Source organism: Rasamsonia byssochlamydoides (assembly GCF_041956645.1).
Source record: "Rasamsonia byssochlamydoides strain NRRL 3658 unplaced genomic scaffold VTN77scaffold_8, whole genome shotgun sequence".
NCBI classification, from domain to species: domain Eukaryota; kingdom Fungi; phylum Ascomycota; class Eurotiomycetes; order Eurotiales; family Trichocomaceae; genus Rasamsonia; species Rasamsonia byssochlamydoides.
Genome location: NW_027192391.1, coordinates 127,159 through 143,915, shown reverse-complemented (window position 1 = coordinate 143,915; position 16,757 = coordinate 127,159). Strand labels below are relative to the sequence as shown.

At 49.4% G+C, this 16,757-nt stretch overlaps 4 protein-coding genes across 4 annotated transcripts; 2 read left to right on the top strand and 2 right to left on the bottom strand.

Moving 5' to 3' along the window:
* Positions 1 to 891: 891 nt before the first annotated feature.
* On the bottom strand, positions 892 to 2,207 carry VTN77DRAFT_8887 (uncharacterized protein; the record flags this gene model as incomplete). The annotated part of the gene is made up of 2 exons (XM_069425433.1): positions 892 to 921; positions 981 to 2,207. 2 exons carry the CDS (start codon positions 2,205 to 2,207, stop codon positions 892 to 894), a joined length of 1,257 nt encoding a protein of 418 aa, XP_069280764.1.
* Positions 2,208 to 5,052: 2,845 nt separating this feature from the next.
* Positions 5,053 to 6,670, top strand: VTN77DRAFT_8886 (uncharacterized protein; the record flags this gene model as incomplete). Its single annotated transcript, XM_069425432.1, has 5 exons — positions 5,053 to 5,083; positions 5,148 to 5,168; positions 5,225 to 5,316; positions 5,376 to 5,613; positions 5,667 to 6,670. 5 exons carry the CDS (start codon positions 5,053 to 5,055, stop codon positions 6,668 to 6,670), a joined length of 1,386 nt encoding a protein of 461 aa, XP_069280763.1.
* A 4,550-nt stretch (positions 6,671 to 11,220) lies between these two features.
* On the bottom strand, positions 11,221 to 12,758 carry VTN77DRAFT_8885 (uncharacterized protein; the record flags this gene model as incomplete). Its single annotated transcript, XM_069425431.1, has 4 exons — positions 11,221 to 11,798; positions 11,848 to 12,509; positions 12,558 to 12,690; positions 12,746 to 12,758. 4 exons carry the CDS (start codon positions 12,756 to 12,758, stop codon positions 11,221 to 11,223), a joined length of 1,386 nt encoding a protein of 461 aa, XP_069280762.1.
* A 993-nt stretch (positions 12,759 to 13,751) lies between these two features.
* On the top strand, positions 13,752 to 15,087 carry VTN77DRAFT_8884 (uncharacterized protein; the record flags this gene model as incomplete). Its single annotated transcript, XM_069425430.1, has 5 exons — positions 13,752 to 13,982; positions 14,036 to 14,140; positions 14,189 to 14,571; positions 14,625 to 14,720; positions 14,775 to 15,087. 5 exons carry the CDS (start codon positions 13,752 to 13,754, stop codon positions 15,085 to 15,087), a joined length of 1,128 nt encoding a protein of 375 aa, XP_069280761.1.
* Between the last annotated feature and the right edge of the window lie 1,670 nt (positions 15,088 to 16,757).

The following is a 16,757-nucleotide window of genomic DNA, read 5'->3' as shown; positions in this document are numbered from 1 at the left end:
GCAGCCGGCCTGGGCTAAGTCATTAATTTCAGAATTTCCTCCGTAGGAGCCGATGTCGATTTCCAGGAAGGGCTGACGAATCCTACTGACCCCAGACCTACGGAGTAGTCAGGATCTCTATCATTCTGATCACGATGATGATAAAAAATACACATATTACATGCAAGTCATCCAGGGAAGGCCATCAACTCCCGTCCATCCGCAATGCTGCATCCTAACCGGATCGGGTAAATGGATGGAAGCATTGGCAGTTATCATCTTATCAACTCTTAGAGATTGGTCTTTACCTCGTTGTTGTATGCAATTTATGTGGTATCTATAGCAGAACTTACTTTATACAGCCATCCAAAAAAAAAAGGCTGAAGCTCATAAAAAAGCTCACACCCCCAGCTACTTAAGTCAGACACGAAACGATCAATGAGAAGAGAGCATACTTGGTGAAGTCTCTGCACAAATCAAATGAGTCAATGGCTTGCTGGTAGATCTCGATCAAAGACAACCAACTGAACCAGAGGCAGAGACAAGGAGACTGGTTGTACCGAATATCAGCCAGGACACAGCTCTATCCCAGAATTGGATTGATACAGTGGTATATGTATGTATATGTATATGTACTGTACACCTGATGCTCTCATTCCAATAAGACAACCAGAAAGGTGTATTTCCTGTTGATATAAAAATGGAATCAGCATGACTTGGATTGATGAACCCGGTGATGAGAAGAAAATGCAACTCGTGAAAGCCAACAGACTAATGCAATACCCTAACATGATTCGATAACGGATTCAATAACGCCACTCAAGATGTATAATCGTGCCGCGGTGCATGAGTAATAGTATAGCATAGTTAGTATAAGTAGGAAATACAAGGATATCGTCAAGGACGGCCGCTCTATCCAATCATGTGGCCCATCTTTCCAATCTGTTGCACATGAATTAGCAGGAAGTTCATCATCTCAACTACAGCTTGCAAACACCCACCTTCGTTCGTAAATACCCTTCGATTTCAGCACTTCTAATCCCCTTCTTCCCGCCAGTCCTCCACGCCAACGGGATCATCGGCACGCGTTCCTTGACAATCACCTCGCGATTCGGCCCTTCCACCGCCCGCACCTTGTCTGGGTTATTCGTGAGCAGCCGGATCCCTTCCGGATTCGCATCAGCCCCGAGCCCCAGGTCGACCAGCATGGCCGTCGCCAGACCATAGCTACGTGCGTCGGCCGGATGTCGCAGCAGGAGATTGGCCTCCACCGTGTCCGACCCCAGGTCTTGCAGATTGTAGGCTTTCAGTTTCTCGCCCAAGCCAATGCCACGACCTTCCTGGCGCAGGTAGATAATCACTCCGCCCGGCGGTTCGGACGAGGATGGAGAGTTGACCGCGCCCCCAGCTGCGGCGCTATCAATCCCATCACCCTCCGATAACAACTCCGGAGGCGTCGACATCAATCGTGCCGCCTCGTCGAGTTGTTCGCCGCAATCACACCGCGCCGACCATGCCGTCTCACCGGTGTAACACTCGGAATGGATCCTCACCAGCGGCGCCTGAGGTCGTGTGCTCTGGTGAACCGGCTGGTCACCCGCCTCCCCCGTCGATTGCAGCTTTTCCAGATCATCGTTATCATACCGGCTGCTGACGCGGCCAGGGTGTAGTCTCCCCACGTATGCGCCTCGGATCATGCGATCCATCTCCGTCTCACCCTCGCGAACACGGTCCAGACTGCGGGACCGGATATAGTTCCCAAAGACAATAGCCAAGTGCTCCTTGTCATCCACATCGTTCTGGTAGAGGTGGAGAAACATCTCCGCGCCCGTCGTGGTCGGGATTCGGGCGCGAACGATGCACTCGACATGGGGCAGGCGGTCGAGCAGTTTCGGCGCCTTGGTCGGTCCGACTTTCTGTCGATGATCGATCAGGTCCCGGTCGCGAATCTGGTCCTTCTGAGAAAGGTTCAATGTGCCTCCGGGCGTCGTGGGAGGTGTGAAGGTCGGGGAAATGATGGATTCCGGGAGCGCCGGGGTCGCGTCTTGCCCTTGTTCACGCTCATGGCTTCTTCGCAATTCGTTCAGCTCGTGAGCAGCAGAGCTCGTCCCGGATCCTGACGAGGGCGAGCTGACTCTCTCATTGAGCGAGAAGCCGTCGATGGGGCGATTGGGATGGAGGGGTTGCGGCGCAAGGTACGGAGAAGCGTGCGACGGCAACTCCGCCATCTTTCTGGGACTCCCCAGGGGGGGAGAGACACCAAACCAGAACAGAGGACGATGGATGCTAATTGAAGCCGCCCTGGAGGGCCAGGGAAGGGAGATGTTAACGGTTGTTCCTGCCAATGTTAAGCAATGGCCGCTTTCCTGAATGATTTCATTTCATGCGGGGGCTGAATGGGGTGCTTCACCATGCTGAGTAAGCGACCCCGGCAAAATCCCGAAGCGTCGGGACCGCCGTTGATTTGTCACACATGACTAACCACCGGAATCAGGTAGAAGAATTCTACGACTAATGACATTCGCTCAATTAGACGAGAGTTATATGAAATCAATCCAATTGTATGCATGGACATACGTATACAAACGGAGCTGCATTCACTGATTCAAGTCAATCCATACACAATGCAAACAATATCCCAGCCAGTACCAATTCCTAGACCATCGCCCTACTCCAAGCTCCCGAATGTGTAGTGTAGCGAAAATCAAGGGTATCAGTTCCACAATCCCAAAAAAACACGTCCCAAGTCGCGCTGCGTGACGGATATAGTATGATAGCAAGTAGTATGTAGGTAGCTGGGCTGGACAGCCTACTTCCCCGGAATATCCAGAACGAACCGTTTATCCACCTCCATCTCCTTGTCGTCCTCTTCGCCCTCGAACTTCAGCCGGTAGACGTCCTTCTTGGAGCCCATCACCTCGGCGCGATAAAAGGTCGTCGTGTCCGGGTACCTTGCCAGGACTTGCTTGCCGACAGGAAACGAGGGCAAGGGAGCGCCGGGCTGCGGAATGGGAATCAACGATGCCGCCGTCGTCTTGTAGACAGCTCCTTGTTCACCATTCTCATTGGGCTCCGGGTCCTGGACATCATATCTGGATTGAAGACGAGTGTTAGTACGGAAAATCCTGTCGGCATGGAGACCACGACATACCGTTTCTTGTGGCCTTCTCCCGAAATCCCCTTGATGATGCATTGGATGCCCTCGCCCTCTACACCTTGCTTGTTCTTGTTATGCTTGAAAACCACTTCGGCGCCGATGACGAGATGTCCGCTCCGCTCCGCAAGGGTGCCCTTGGCTCCTTCAGCACCTTCCTCCACTTTGACAGAGACCCCGTCCCGGCCATCGCGGGTGTGCGCGCTCGAAACGCTCGAGCTGCGCTGCGTGCTGCCCTTGACTCGATTGAGTTTATCTGATAAAACCGAGTTAGACGGGCTTGGAGCATGGATGGCGGAGCCATCCGTCTCGACGTATTTCTTACTGGATTTGGGAATGGACGCGGCCCGACTCAGGGGCGCCTCCGCTTCCGAGGCCGACCGGAGCGCAGTCAGAAGACCCAGGTTCTTGATCACGTCGCTGGGCTCCTCCTGCAGGATGGCCTTTTCCTCCTCGCTCAGCTTCAGCAGCTGGCGATACCAACTGTCGAGTTGGTTGTACTCGGCTAGGGTCGGTCCTGTCGAGCGTTAGCATCATATCATCTAGATAGGCACGTTGTCTGAACAATGTTGACAATATTGATGGCGACCACATTCAGCAGAAAAAAAAAAGCATTCAGTATGCAAAACAAGTGTCAAATAAACAATTCGAATTGGATGGCCCAAGACGGAGTCCAGGCGCCAAACCCAATTCACTGTCCGACATCGCAAGCTGTCTCGTCACAGACAATGCAACAAATTAAACAATCAAAATTAGAAACATCAATGACAGGCCACAATAGCAGGAAGTGCAGTTCAATACAGTAATCGTTTGTCTATAATTCAGATGTATATCAGAACATGCATGTGGCAAACTTGATTTACTTACTATTTCCCTCTCTGGCAATCTTCTCATTCAGAGCTGCAATCTGCTCACTAAGGGCTCTTTGCTTATCATTCTTCTCCTTGGCCTTGCGCAAGTCCTGGATGATCTTGTTCCACATATCGGTCTCTTCATTCGCCGCCAGGCCGTTATCCCTGCTGGTGGGAGGGCCTCTGGGACGATTGCGCGACATGGCATCCAACTCTTTCCCAAAAGATCGAACAACCGAATGTTCCTGCCCTATGGAGACTGGGTGAAGCTTGCGCTTTGCAATATCCAGTGCCTCCCACTCGAACGCGGAGACCAGCTCACAATTGGCACTGCGAGTCCTCGGACGAGCAGACTGGGAATTGTTCTTGGACGGCTTCCCGTTCACTCCAATCGGACCGTCTCCGGGGGCACTGCCCTGTAGATCCTGTGCAGATACAGACACGGCGGGACCGCAGCCAGTCGTCGATAGCTGGAGACCGAGACCGAGATCGAGACCGAGATCGAGATCAAGCTCCTCTTCCCCCTTCGGGAGGCTGCTGCCGGTGTGGCTGGGGCTAGGGACTGTGGCGTCTGCAGATGTGGCGTGTGTGGCTTGGCAGGCGGAGGACCGCTGCGGCGGGTTGGCATTCTGGTTGCAAATGCCATTGTTCCGCTCCTGCTGTTGCCGGCCTCGGCTCTGGCCCCGGCTCCGGCTCCGGCGCCCGCCCTGATTCGGCATGATAGGGCTAGGGTTCAGGGCCGCACGCGTCAGCGCTGGACAGTCACGGGACGGATGCGGACGTCACACGTGCGGCGATGGGCCAGTCCCGGCGGAGCAAGTCAATAAGAATGGCGGGGAAAGGCGGAGGCCGTAGTCGAGATCAAATTCCAATCCTTTTCCTTAGAGGACTGCAATCAGACTGAAAAAAAAAATAAACAAATAAATTCAGGAATCGCTTGGACTGTTCAGCAGCATTCGCTTGATTGAAAACACGCCTTGAATCCTGCTGTGTTGTTGTTCTTTGTTGTTGTACTCCTGTCAAGAGGGGTAATCCGTCAACAACAACGCGCCGGAGTCCTCCACCAAAATGCAGGTCCCCTTGATTCGCTTGCAGTGTGGTAAGTGCTCGTCAAGTGACGTGTGGGGATCTTACGGGGCTAAGATTTTGCGCTTCATGAACAGGCGTCAACAGCTACGATTGGGGTAAGATGGCCTCGAGCTTTGAGCTTCAACAGTTTCGCCCGCTGAACATCGACTAGGCAAGATTGGTCAACAGTCCGCTGCCGCCAAGTATGCTGCTGCCACAGCAAGTGCAGACTTTTCAATTGAAGCAGACAAGCCCTATGCAGAGGTAGCCTTCATCCATTGTCACTTATACCAGGACTGAAACATAACACTGCTTCTGTACAGCTATGGATGGGCACACATCCCTCGCTTCCATCAAAAGACCTCGAAACGCAGCGCACCCTGCTGGATCTGGTCCAGGATAACCAGTCCCTGATCGGTTCGGAGGTCTCGCAGCGATATGGCGGAAAACTCCCCTTCCTCTTCAAGGTCCTGTCGATCAAGAAGGCCCTCAGCATCCAGGCACATCCCAACAAGAAGCTCGCCGAGCAGCTGCACGCGAGAGATCCGCGGAACTATCCTGGTGAGCTCGACTGGCCAAAGCTTTTTTACTACTCCATGTTAATGCTGGTGTAGACGACAACCACAAGCCGGAGATGACGATCGCCATCACTCCGTTCGAGGGACTCTGCGGCTTTCGGCCCCTGGGGGAGATTGTGCACTTCCTCAACACCGTCAAGCCACTGCGATTCCTGGTCGGCGACGAAGCGGCCAACAACTTCGAGCAGATCGTGAAAGGGTCGGAGGACTCCGAGGACCCGGCCAAAGTGGAGCTGAATAAGGACGCGCTGCGGACGCTCTTCACGTCGCTGATGGAATCGTCACAGGAGAGCATCGAGGCAGCGGCCAAGGAACTGGTGGCCGAGGCGGAGAACTCGCCGTCGACCTTTGCGGTGTCGCCGGACGCGGAGACAAACCCCAGCAATGCCTCCGACCTGGCGGAACTCGTGGTGCGGTTGAACGGACAGTTCCCGAACGACATCGGTCTGTTCGTGCTATTCTTTTTGAACTATGTGAAGCTCGCCCCTGGTGAGGCCATGTTCCTGAAGGCGGACGACATCCATGCGTACATCTCGGGCGACATTATCGAATGCATGGCGTCGTCGGACAACGTGGTGCGCGCGGGGTTCACGCCCAAGTTCAAGGACGTGGCGACGCTGACGAAGATGCTCACGTACTCGTACGCGCCGATCGACGAGCAGAAGATGCACCCGACGGAATATCCGTACGCGACGCTGAACACGATCGCCTACACGAGCGGCTCGGCCGTGGTGCTGTACGACCCGCCGATCGAGGAATTCAGCGTGGTGAAGACGGACCTGAACCGGAGGGGGGCCAAAGCGACCTTTGACCCGATCCCGGGGCCCAGCATCGTCATCTGCACGCGAGGACGGGGGAAAATCAGCGTGGGACCGGCCAAGACGGAGGAAATCAAGGAGGGATATGTGTTCTTCGTTGGGGCTCTCGCGGAGTGTATCATTGAGAATACGGGCAGTGGAGAGGGCGACGACGACGTGTTTACCACGTTCAAAGCGTTCTGCGAGCTGACGGGCGAAGAGGACATGCCGAATGGTCACTAGTTGGTAGTAGGCAGTTGGCCAGTCATTCGCCCGGTCTGAGGATGAATCATAAAAGATTAGTACATGACCAGCTTGTCAGTCGCGTCAAACCCATTATCATCGACGCATTGAAATATCTGCGCAGTATAGCTAGAAGAGACATTTTGTTCTCAGCAATAATGAAAAACAATAATAGTAATGAAGCTATACAAGGAAATGTCCACGCTACATCCATACCTAGACACGTCCGACCAATATCAATCAAAGAGAGTAGAATCCCATAAGGTGAGGTTTTCTCAAAACAGTATGATAGCATGATATAGGTCTTCCCTCTCTCTTCATAGCTAGGTAGGTAGGTGGGTACCATTCACAATTCCCTGCCATAGCATAGCTTAAAAAATATAATAAAAAAATGGTCAGGTCAACTTGATCCATCCCATCTCTTAAGATCTTGAGGTCAATACTGTACTGTGCAAGTGACTACCCTACCCTACCCTACCCTATCCTATCTAGATTCATAGATATTCCTCGTTAGTGAAACAGTAACAGTAATAGCGACTTTGTACGTCTTACGACTCAGGTTAGTACAGATGTTCCTTCCTTCCTTCCTTCCTTGCTTGCTTGCTTCTTTCTTTCCTTCTTCCGTTCGTACGTTTGTTCCGTTCATATTGTTGTGAATCAAATCGAATTATCACTAGTTATTTCAGTGAAGACATTATTGTACTCTCTGCTTTGCATTTTTTTTGTACCTTCTACCTATTATCCATTGATAGATATGTACAGTACAGTACATAGGTAGATACTCTATTCTGTATAGATAGATATACTTCCTTTATACACAACCAGGACATGGACAATCTTGGCACACCTTTTTCAAATATAGTAAAATAAATATCACATATAGGTAAGTTGCAGACCATATACGTATGTATGAACCGCAAAAATCGGAGCCTACCAAAAAAAAAAAACAGCTACTGTGACTGAATCTTCACTTTGTGCCATTCACTCTGTCGCCCTCTGTCGGAAGAAGGGAGAAAGTTAGGTTCGTGACTCGACTATTTAGATCAAGAACGAGAAAAAAAAAAGGGGGGGGGGGGGGGGGGGGGGGGGGAGAGAGAGAGAGAGAGAGACGGTAAGATCCGTCGGTTGCGTTGCATGGGACGCCAACCATATCTAAATTCAGGTGAAAATATACCAATTTCGTTCATCGTTTCATTCATTTCCTACTGGACTAAAACTTACTTGACTGGCTGGCTGATACCGAGTGATCGCATCGCATCGCAACTCATCCAAATATATATATATATATATGGGAATCTATAGGCTGTTGGGCGCTACTAGCAAAGCAAGCTCTTGTCTGCCAGAGAGTGTTACTGTTGTCGCATTGATAGTGGCAGTGGCAGTGGCCCAAATATCAATCTGAGATTGCGCCTCTCTTCTTTACATATAGATCTGATATGGTACCTAGTCAGACCATAGAAGCTAGTCTCACAGTTTCTTTCTTCCTTCTTATTATATAATTCTTCTCTAGTTGACTAATAAGTTACTGTCAAATTGGAAAGGGTCTGGTGTGATTCGCACAATGGCTTGATCATCCGCAGTTGGTGGTCAGACGTAGTCTGCTTTATGTTGAGGGAGGCAGGGAAGCTTGCAGCTTACATACATACATATCTTGCATGGATAGTGCCAACCCTTCCAATTCAATGAGCCAATAGAAGATCTCGATCCTGATTAAGTACGCGTAGGCCTGCGAGGCCGAACTGCCTGTCATAAAATAAGGGATTAATAATGCTGTGTTGGGGCTGTGACCGCATACTGTTTGGAGAATTGCTCGACCATCGGCAGAATTTTCAGAGTGTGTGATCCTTCTGGAAGGCTCCAAATAGCAAAGTATCTGTGTATTGTCCCTGGCAAACTAATGAAATTCAAGTATGGGTCCATGTTTGTAGGACATGGCATGGCATAAGTTGCATAACATGCAGAGTACACTGCAGCATGCAGTTTACATCATCTCCCTCCATTAGCATTATGGACTCATATTCATATTCATTCTATCATATCTCCATCACGGATAGATGAAACAGGCATTGAAAAATGGATGCTGTGTAGATAGGTAGGCAATGACCCTCGTAGTAAGATAATATATTAATTAATCTTTATTTTCATAGCTTAAAAAAAAATAGAAATGATCCAGTATTGCCTACCTACAAGACGTCATCTATATTAGTATATTCTATAGCATTTATTGTACTGTGTATTTGTTCTTGATTTTTTTTCTTTGCATATATATAGCTTTAATCACTCTCTACCCTGTTAATTAATTAAAGTCGATAATTTATTATTTGTTCTCTCGACTTTATTTATCAAGTCAAGGTATTTCATCGATCATGTAATTCGTGAATTGTTCCATAGTCATATGAGATTTCTGAGCAAGGGGGTCAATCGACCGATCGTCAGTCAGGTCAGGAGCGTCTGGTCTTAATAATAAGTGAATTAGCCTTCTTATAATATTTTCTATTCTTTCTTCTCTGATTTTGCAGTTTTAACTTTTTTTTTACCCCCTCATATTATCTATCTATAGTCCCTGTATAGAGGGTCTTATATGTATGTATATTCTTCTTCTTAAGTAAAAAACAGGCGTATATCATACCTTTACAAGCAGGATACTATATTGCAAGTTGTAGGTAGGCAGGTAAAGTTATAAATATTTCTTCGCTATCCTGTCTTGTCTATAACATGCGTATTAATTAATTAATTTAATATCTCTAGCGCTACAGGCTGAATCAACCATCACCATCAGCTGAGTCAGTGTGCGTGCACTAGCTATGTCAGCCGTCTGCCACCTTGTAAGCCACAATAGCAGCGCCAGTCTTCCTTCGTTTCTAATGTTCTAGGCTGCCTGCCTGCTTTCATTGATTCTTTTCTTGGCTAGTAGCCTAGTAGCCTATCTACCTACCTGCCTCGTTGCCGAGGAATGGATGGCGGTGCCACGCGCAGGGATCATCATCATCCAGCAGATGAGATGGTAATAATAAACTAACATCACATCCAGTTTTTGGTTGGTGAAGTAAGGTCCTGTCCTGTCAATGGTCATGTCCTAAAACCCGTTTATCCATTTAAAAAGGCCTGATTGATTCCGAAACAATAATAATATGCTCTCTTAATAATCACTTAGCAATTCTACCTAACCCTAGCAGGCAGGCCTAATGCGCAGAGCGGCCCGGCGTTAGCACTCTTAGTTATCGTTAGGGTCTTAAGTAACTAAATTAGTTAGTAAAGGCTGCGTAGCTTAGGGCCATAGTAGTACCTACGGAGTACTATATACGGAGTGGTTATCTCCGGAGTACTCCGTACTCCGTACTACTATCTACAAACAAAGGTGGTTGCATAAGAGGGTGAATTGCTAATGCAAACTACAGTAGCCTAGCCTAGCATAGCCTACAGATCCCTGCAGCGGGTTCTAACTTCGGTATGTAGCATCCGGATCCAGGGCCATGTCGATAAATTAACTAATGCTCCTTCCTGTTGAGTTATTAGTTCAGCCGCAGATATTATCCATATACAGTAGTATATCGTGGTCTTGCCAGATAGATAGACGTTCGCCTTGAGTGAGCCAGAGTAATTATGACCGTTATTAAGCTACTGTTTTCTTTCTACCTATTATCTTCTGGGTCTATTTTATTTTTGGTCATGATTGATAATTTCTTTAATACTTGTTTCCTTTTTTTTTTTTTAACTATAGTAGTCATGAATTATCATATCAGGCAGGTGTATTTTATCAAGGAATCAAATGTTGCAGTTCAGCGGGAATGAATCAGATAATAATGGGATCAAATTGGGGTCAGAATTAGATTTAAGAACTAATTAATCAATTAATCAATCAACAATTGAATCAAGGGTGAGAAGAAAGAAAGCATCTTGAATTGAAGAGATCGGTGGGTCATTGGCTCAGGGGAGGACCCTCAGGTTAGATAGATAGATAAGTTAGATAGGTAATCATAGAAGTCAGCCCTGGAGTACTCCATAGTAAGATCCTTAATCTTAATCTTAGTTTTTGCCTCAGTAAGCAGTTAAAGTACCTCCTGCCTCATGTCGTGGATAACTATCAAGTTTGTCTAACACCGGCTAACCTCCATATCTTATATGTGCATATATCGGGAACATCCATCCTATTAATGCCCGTCTGATTCAACTAAATATTTCGTAACTATGTGACTGACTAACTACCTGTCTAAGAAGAGAATTATTTCCAAGCTTTGTCTAACATACTATACTAAGCTTTTTTGAGGGCCAATTTGGAAACAGGGATATATATGCCAAAGGAGACTGATACCCATCGATGCAATATCGATAGTGGTGATGGAGGAGAAGAATGTTAGAGGATAAGCGCTGTCCATATTCGATATTCGATACAGATGGGACTTGGGATAAGGTCACGGGATGCGGGTCACGGGGTGGAATTCTTCATGACAACTGAGATTCCCGTTAGCTGCACGCTCGGTAAGGACAGTACTTGCAGGTCCGTCAAGACTCCATGGAGAAGACTAGGACGAAATGAGGCGAACTTACAACTACAAGGACAGCAGCTTGGCTTTTTCGTTCCCCTCCTTGATGGCAGCGCGCTTCTCCCTCTGCACGAGGGCGGCGTAGATGAGAGCGGACACCGTCCCGACAATGGTCATGGCCATCAAAATCCAGTACCCAGTCCGGTAGTACGGTGCATCCTTCTTCAAGAAGGCGAACGTCGCCACAATTCCTCCCGCGTTGCCAAAACCGATCATCCAGGCAGAGCCGATACTGCGCTGCACGTGGCCTTGCAGGTTCATCAGGTACCAGCAGACGATAATGGCACCAGCGGCAAATGCACCCATCGAGACGAGGCAGATGCCTGCGTATTCGGCCGAAAAGTGCTCCGAGCCGTGAAGGGTGAGAAGAAGGGCGAGTCCGATGATCAGCAACGCGTCACCAAAGAGGATGTACGGCACACGGATGCGGGTTCGATCCGACATGAACGCCATGAGAAGAGACATGCCGAGAGCGGCGGCAAAAGGCGGCACGGAGTGAAGTTGCGTTTCGACCACGGAGTATTTCAGGGTCTGGACGATGGTGGGGAGGAAGTATGACATGGAGTAGATGGGGACGACAATGGCTGTGGCAATTAGCTGCAATTCGATCACGACATCAGGCCGCTGACTTACCAAAATACATGATGGCAGCAAAATAGACCTTGATGTCCATGAAGAAGGTCACGATATCTTTGAAGGTGACAGAGACCTTGTGGGACTCATTGGCGCGCGTCTTTGCCAGCACGAATTCCTTCTCCTCCGGGGTCAACCACTTGGCCTCGCGCGGGAAGTCGGTCACGGTGAAGAAAGAAAGGATGCCGACCAGAATGGTCAGGATGCCTTCCAGGATAAACACCCATCTCCAGTTGCTGAGACCTCGGATCCCGTTCATGTTGGCAATGGCCGTTGCGAGCAACCCGCCAAACGCACCGGCGATGATGACGGACGACCAGTACAGGGTAAATCGCCTCTGCGCCTCTTCATGCTTGTACCAGAAACTGATCAAATAGAAACTTCCGGGGAAGATACCCGTTTCCGCCAGTCCGAGGAAGAAGCGCGTCGCAATCAGACCGCTGTAACTGTGCACAAAGCCCTGGCACAGCATGACAATGCCAAACGCCAGGATAGACCCAGACAGCCAGACGTGCGGATTGAACCTCTTCATGCAGATGTTGGACGGGATCTCGAAGAGGACATACGGCACAAAGAAGACGGTCAATGCCACGTTGGGCTGCTGGCCGGTGAGCCCCAGCTCCTCCGGCATGCTCATGGTGAGAGCATTGGAGATATTCACCCTATCTGAATCAGTCAGGCTCAAATTGGTTGGCTGCTGCTTCACTCACCGGTCCAGGAAGGCTACGAAGTAGATGAGAAACAGCGACGGCAGGACATGAAGGTCGATCTTGCGCAGCAGCTTTTTCTCGTCGACTGCTGCTGAGTTTGGGCTGGCTGGAGCCTCTTTCACTCCCTCTAAGCCTCCGTGCTGTTAGTCTCGCCATAACAACCACAATTGATTCAAGAGCAAGCATACTGGTTTTGTCCATGTTGACAGGTGAGCGTCACTGTCGCTGTTTGAGGATCTTGCCGAGGTCAATGGTGATCTCCTTGCAACCAGACGGGAGAGATGAAGAGGATGCAAGAAGGCAGAAGGTCAGCTCGAAGGGGCAACGGGCGACGGCATTTCAGCCAGACAAGCTCAACCAAGCTCAAGCCGGTGAACGCTGTGCGGCGCATCCCTGTCTTGTCGGCTATACGGCTGTGGTGTTTCTGCGAAGCCAATTAATAGTGCAGGAGTCTGACCAGGGTGTCGGTGGAACGTCGACATGCAGGTTGGCATAGTTTGGAGATGCCCATCCTTTCTTAGTGGGCTCGGGCCCCACAGATTGATGGCATGGCACCATTCCAATCATGCCCTGATACGCACTGACTGGCTTTAGCTTTTAAGCGATAGAGACTAAGTTACTAACAATGACCCTCTGCACGGGCCGAAAGTTACACCCTCGCCTTGCGGCCTTCTTGTAACACATCCTCATTCCGGATATTACCCCAGGTGCCAACCCTAACCGTCTCCTGACGAATTTGCTAAGCAACCATCGCACCTCGTAGTGGCCATGGATAAGCATTTATCACCCATTCATTTCGTCAGGACAGGGTCTCGGATCCTTCTCAGGGTCCTTCTCCCGATGGCCAACGGCCGGCTAGTGTTGACACCTTACAGCCTACACTACAGTAGTTAATGGTAACCGGCCCCAGCTGAGGCTTTCTCAGCCGACGCAGCTCGTGTTGGTTTTGATGCAACTAATATTGCTTACCATCACTGCTGAGCGGACGGTGCCGAGCCTGAGCCGTCTTTTCCTGATCGACGCTATACTGCAAGACATGCTGACGAAGAGGGGGAGCTGAAGTTGGACTGTGACTTATCAATACTTGCTTGCCTTTGCAGTGCGGTCCAGGGACGATGCCAGTCTTGCCCTCGACCTCTGCAAGCGCTCTTTATGACTTAAAGAGCCCTCATCGAGCGAGTTCTTTCGGTCATCATGGCTACGACGACCGCTTCATCTGCAGCGTCGACTTTCACTCCTGCACTCAAGCCGCCGCCAGGCGTGATTCCCAATCCGGAGCACCCAGCGTCCCTGGCCGGCAAGAGCAATCTTACCATCGGGCTCTGTGTTCCCTTCATCACCGTCTTCTTCTTCTGCCGGTCATACGTTCGCCTGTTTGTCAAGCGCACCTGGATCGCTGAAGACTGGCTGGCTTTTACAGCATGGGTACGCTGAATCCTGGTGCAGTGGAATTTACATATGGGCTGACATCGCCACAGGCAGGTACCGTCGCATTCTGCGGTCTTGTGGGTGCCACCATGGCGAATCATGGAGGGGAGCACCTGTGGGACATCGACGCGGCAGAAGTTAAGCAAGCAAATTATGTATGTCTGACGAACGAACTTCGTGCTGGAACTGGCTGACCGCGGCAGTGGTTTACGATTGCATCGGTCGAATATGGCGTCAGCATCTGTCTGACCAAGCTGGCCGTGCTGTGGCTCTACCGGCGAATCTTCTCGCCTCGCCGCTGGAGTCCGTTCGACATCACCATCGTAACGCTCATCGTGCTGATGATCCTCTTCTACGGAATCACCTGCATGGTGAAGATCTTCGAGTGCACTCCCCAGGCCAAGATACTCGATAAGAATGTTCCGGGTCATTGCATCGACGAATCGAAGCTGCTCGATGCCAGCGGCTTGTTCAACACTATCACCGACTATATCATTCTTTTTCTACCCGTGCATGCCGTGTGGAAGCTGCAGTTGACCAAAGCGAAGAAGTTTCTTGTCGTGCTGGTCTTTACATTTGGTCTTTGGTATGTTGCGCCTGGTTGAAGATGAAAAGCGCGCGCTCGCTGACTCCATATAGTGCGCCAGTCTTCAGCACCATTGGTTTCGTCGTGCGGTTAAAAATCAGCGGCAGCCCCGACACCACGTGGAACGACCCAGAGATTCTCCTTTGGGGGTGAGTCTGCCATCCTTTTTTTATACTGGTATCCTTGCTGACAATCTCCTCCAGAGCCGCGGAGTTAACCAGCGGCAACCTCTGCCTCTGCTTCCCCGAGATGATCCTGTTATTCAACCGACGAGCCCGCCACCGAAGCAAACCCAGCGTCCAACGGGAAAGCATCCTAAAGGCGTCCGCAGCGGTGTCTCGGTCGAGGAAGATTGGCCCTCGAGATCCGGACGCGATGTACATCGAGCTAGACGACAACAACACGTATGGCGTGCACGTCACGCCCGCGCGCAGCCGGTCGACGTTTGACGAGCCGGAGAATGGCGCGGTGCATGTCAGTTACGAGATCACGGTGGAGTCGGAAGAAGTGAAGTAGCAGTCTAGTCTACAGAATAATGACAGTTTTAATATGTATGTAGTTTGGTCATGGATGGATCTGGAATTGGAAAGGAATTGGAATGGGAATTGGGATTTTTTTTTCATGAATGAATGATACCTGATGTGCTGTACATATATCCAGAGTATTGCGTTACCTACGTATAAAGAGTACTATGTTGGCGGGCTACATACAGTTCAGATTCCCTGAGAAGTTAGGTAGGGAGTAGATCTCATCGGCGTCTCTTTTGGCCGATTTTCGCAATATACTCCTACTGTACTAAAACTTTCTCGCCTTAGGCAGGCTGGCAGGTTGCAGACCTGTAGAATTAGCTAATAAAGGTACAGAGTACTCCGTAGTCTACCTAATTTAATTACTACGGAGTAGTTAGTTTACCGAGACAAACCTTCCCCTCCTTATCTCCCCGTCCCCTCCTCCCAAAAAGGGGGTTAGGCCCGTTATGGTGGTGGGTATAGGTAAAGGGTATTTGATTGATTATATGGTCGATAAAATCCTATATTTATGACTATTTATCATTATTATTGAGTCCATATATTGAGTGAGTGACTGACTCTCCTGGCTATCTGGCTACTAACTACAGGAGGCGACACCTATCTTAATCTTACTGTAATTAAGGTCGTATTGGATTATTGTCAGTGCGTATCCCCTGATTTAAGTCTGGCGGGACTCGGTACTCGGTAACGTCAAGAAAAAAGAAATTCAAGAAAGCAAGTCCAAGTCCAGCGGTGGGCTAGACCCATTATTTAAACCCTATCTGGCAGGCCACAGGCCCTGCCTGGGTGCGGTGGACGTTCATCGTCACCTATGCGTACAGATTACAGAGTACTCCGGAATCTGTACCGGGCATAATATCCGGTCCTGTCTGTCGTGGTCTGTCTGGAAGAGTGACTGTTCCTGCATAAGCCTGCATAGTAATTACCTACGGAGTAGGAGTAGTCCATGACAGGACATGTGTCAACAGAACGATGAAGACGATCTACATATTTCTTTTTTTGATAAGACTATGTATGTGCAGTACTTACAGAGAGTCCCTGCTAGCTTATGCATGTATATACATACAAGACTGACTAAATAAATAAAACCGGCTGATGATGGTGCCGTGATTGTTAGGGAAGATATCTACTGCAGTGGATCAGAATCAGAATCATGGAAAAAAAAAATATGTATGCACTGTACAGAGTACAGAACTTGTATAAACAGTATGGAGTACTCCGTACGGAGTACACAGGCTGATTATACTCCGTAAATATAACCCCCCCACCCCCCCCCTAAAAAAATCCTGGGGTAGGGGACTCGGGGAGAGAGAGGAGAGAGAGGGGGGGTGGATTGTCTCGGGGAATATCCACTTCCCGTGATCCCAGTGCGGGTGAAGAAGAAAAAGAAGATCACTAAAGCAGCATAATAATTAGACGACTCCCAGACAGAAATTATCCAACAAGTTACTCCGTAGTTCAAGGTCAACAAGCCAAGCCAGTCGTTCGTCGTCCTTTCTCTCTGGGCTCAGTCTGGACCTACATAGTGGAACCATTAATTATTAATTCATGCCATTATCCATCCACGGAGTGTAATTCAATTCCTCCGCTAACTCCGTCCGGATTAAGCTCCCGCGGTCGACCGTCCCGCGCCGATCAAAAGCTTACCTCCACGCC